This window comes from Brassica napus, unplaced genomic scaffold (genome assembly GCF_020379485.1).
Source record: "Brassica napus cultivar Da-Ae unplaced genomic scaffold, Da-Ae ScsIHWf_1884;HRSCAF=2527, whole genome shotgun sequence".
In the NCBI taxonomy this organism is placed as follows: Eukaryota; Viridiplantae; Streptophyta; class Magnoliopsida; order Brassicales; family Brassicaceae; genus Brassica; species Brassica napus.
Window position 1 is genome coordinate 1 of NW_026015299.1, and position 2,500 is coordinate 2,500.

At 35.8% G+C, this 2,500-nt stretch overlaps 1 protein-coding gene across 1 annotated transcript in view; it reads right to left on the minus strand.

Moving 5' to 3' along the window:
* Window positions 1-945: 945 nt before the first annotated feature.
* LOC125599517 (protein Ycf2-like) overlaps window positions 946-2,500 on the minus strand; it is a gene marked incomplete at its 3' end in the record, with an annotated part of 2,823 nt that continues 1,268 nt past the window's right edge. Inside the window, 1 exon segment of the mRNA XM_048772800.1 lies at window positions 946-2,500. This exon segment is cut by the window's right edge and continues 1,268 nt beyond it. Coding sequence (XP_048628757.1) covers window positions 946-2,500 — 1,555 coding nt within the window.

Consider the following 2,500-nt stretch of genomic DNA (forward strand, 5'->3'; position numbering starts at 1 on the left):
GAATAGATTCCATTTTGAGAGAGTTGAAAAAGCACTATCTCGTTGAAAGGTTTACCATCCATCTGCCCTTTTCAAGCATTTTTTTAGGCAAAGACTCCGTTTTTTCCTCTGTAAATATTTCTCAGAACAGGAGTGTGAATCAAACCCACGTTTGAATTGAAATTGAGATACTGATGCAAGCTCTTCTCTTCTGAATCGGATAGATTCATATCTGAAAGAGTTTGACAATACGTTCTTTTCAAATTTACTCTTTGTCCCTCTATTAGAGGTGTTCCAGAAATGTCTGCAATCGAGTAAATAGCTCTACGAACTAATGGATCGGATCGAATTGGAAAATGGAAAGATTTGTACAAGTTATACCTTTCGTCACCACTTTGTGGAAAATCGTTAGATATGAATATGTTAGATACCTGTGACTCGATTGACGAAGGTGAAATAGTATCTCTCTCCAAAAAAGCATGTTTTTTTTTACCACCACACGAAGAAAATATTTTGTTGTGAATGAACAAGATAGTGAGGAATTGTCCATACGTAAAATCAGAATTATTGAGACGGGCCTTTTCCACATAAAAAGGGAATCTTTTGTTACAATAGAAGCAGAAGTGATGTGGATTATTCAAGAATCGAAGTCGATTTGCTTTAGAAAAAGAAGATATCAATGAACTTCTCTGAAATGGTTTCACGGGATTCAGCCAATTGTCTTGATCGTGGGATACGATTGAGAAATAGGAATCCGTGTTATCAAAAGATTTCCTGCGATTCTTTCTAGTATGGAATGAGTCAATCATCCACTTTGGTATCTTATTGAACAAAAATGGTGATATTGTTCCTCCATTGATCAAGAATTTCGATTTTTGAGAAGTATTATGATCATCCAATAAAAAGGTTTCAATTTTTTAAAATGAACGATTTGAAGACCTATTGATTCTAACAACTGATTGCAGGGTTGATCGTTCGGACCTTTCAATTCATAGATGTGGATCTCAGACCTATGAATGGGGATATTCTCGAAACTCACAAAGAAAAAAGGAAGTGAGTTAGACAAAAAGAGAAGTAACTTGGACAAAAAACGAAGTAACTTGGACAAAAAGAAACGAAGTGACTTAGACAAATCTTTTTTATCAATAACCTCAGACCAATCAATCGAATATTGATTAATACATAATCGATCGAACACTACTTGAAAACGGCTCTTCCGCTCAGAAACGAAATGTTTCAAATGCTCCTGGAAATTCTTGCTCCCATTGGACCATTTGTATCTATATGCATTAGGATCCCGATTTATGGATCTCTCGGTTCGAGAAAGAAAAATAAGAGGATCGAACCATTTCTTCTGACTCTTTTTCAAATTCGATAAATGTTGGTTGATCGTATCTTTCATTATAGTTCTATGATTCAGAGTATCATTTCCTATTAGATCCCTTTGAATTCCATATTCGAAGTTGCGATCAGGTCTCTTCATTAAAAAGAATCGATTCAATACATTTCTTATGTACCCATAGGGACTATATTGGAATTGGATTTGAATCAGATTTCGGATCAATCTATATTGATTGACTGCCTCCATTATGTTGTTGCTAGCAAATACCACTCTTTTTGGTTTTGGATCTTCAAAAAAATTCCCGCAGGAGATCCGGACCCAATTTTTTCTGATCCTTCGATAAAAAGATTCATTTTCTTCATAAAAAATAGGAGGTAGAACCAATAAAGATTTCTTTTTCAATTCATCCCTGGAGTTGAAAACCTCCTTCAAGAATTGTCTTTGATCCAATCCGTAGGAATCAATAGAAAAGGCAAATCCCTTATGATACACCAGATCCGGCTCGGTTATTGATAGAGTGAATAGATCTGCCATTTCTTGAAATCTCTCTTCTGACTCAAAATCGTGGCGTAACGTGTATCCCCCCCTCTTCCGTTCATGGAATAGATGAAATAAATAAAAAAATGGATTTTTGTTCAAGAATGAAATCTTATTGGAACTGTCCATATCCAGTTCATCCTTCGGAACCGTATCACATCCCAGATCTGATGAAATAGGATGAATTGAGACGGTATTTTGTAAATACGTAATTATCTTGAATATATTAACTATTTCTTTATTTTCCGATCGCCTGGAAGGGACAAAAGAAACATCTTGTTCTTTCTTCAACAATTTCTGATCCCTAGTGGACCTCTCAGTAGGATTCGAACCCAGATGAAGTTCTGACCATCTGTCAGAGAAAAAAGAACGAATGGCTCTTGTAGAATTCCAAAAAAATTCTTCGCTTTCTTCCGGAAGCAGATGATTATTCATTCGCTTTTCACGTTCCGTGAATAGCCGGGGCATTGAGGAATATCCAGAAAGGTATTTAGGGAATCGGTCTGATTCTATCTCTCTTCCTTCCGTTTGAATAAAGGAAGGATCCCAAAGAATCGATCTTTCTTTTAGTTGTTGAATCTCTCTTTGATTGATCAATGTGTGATAGTGATATTCCGAATCCTCATTACTAATGGAATCGAA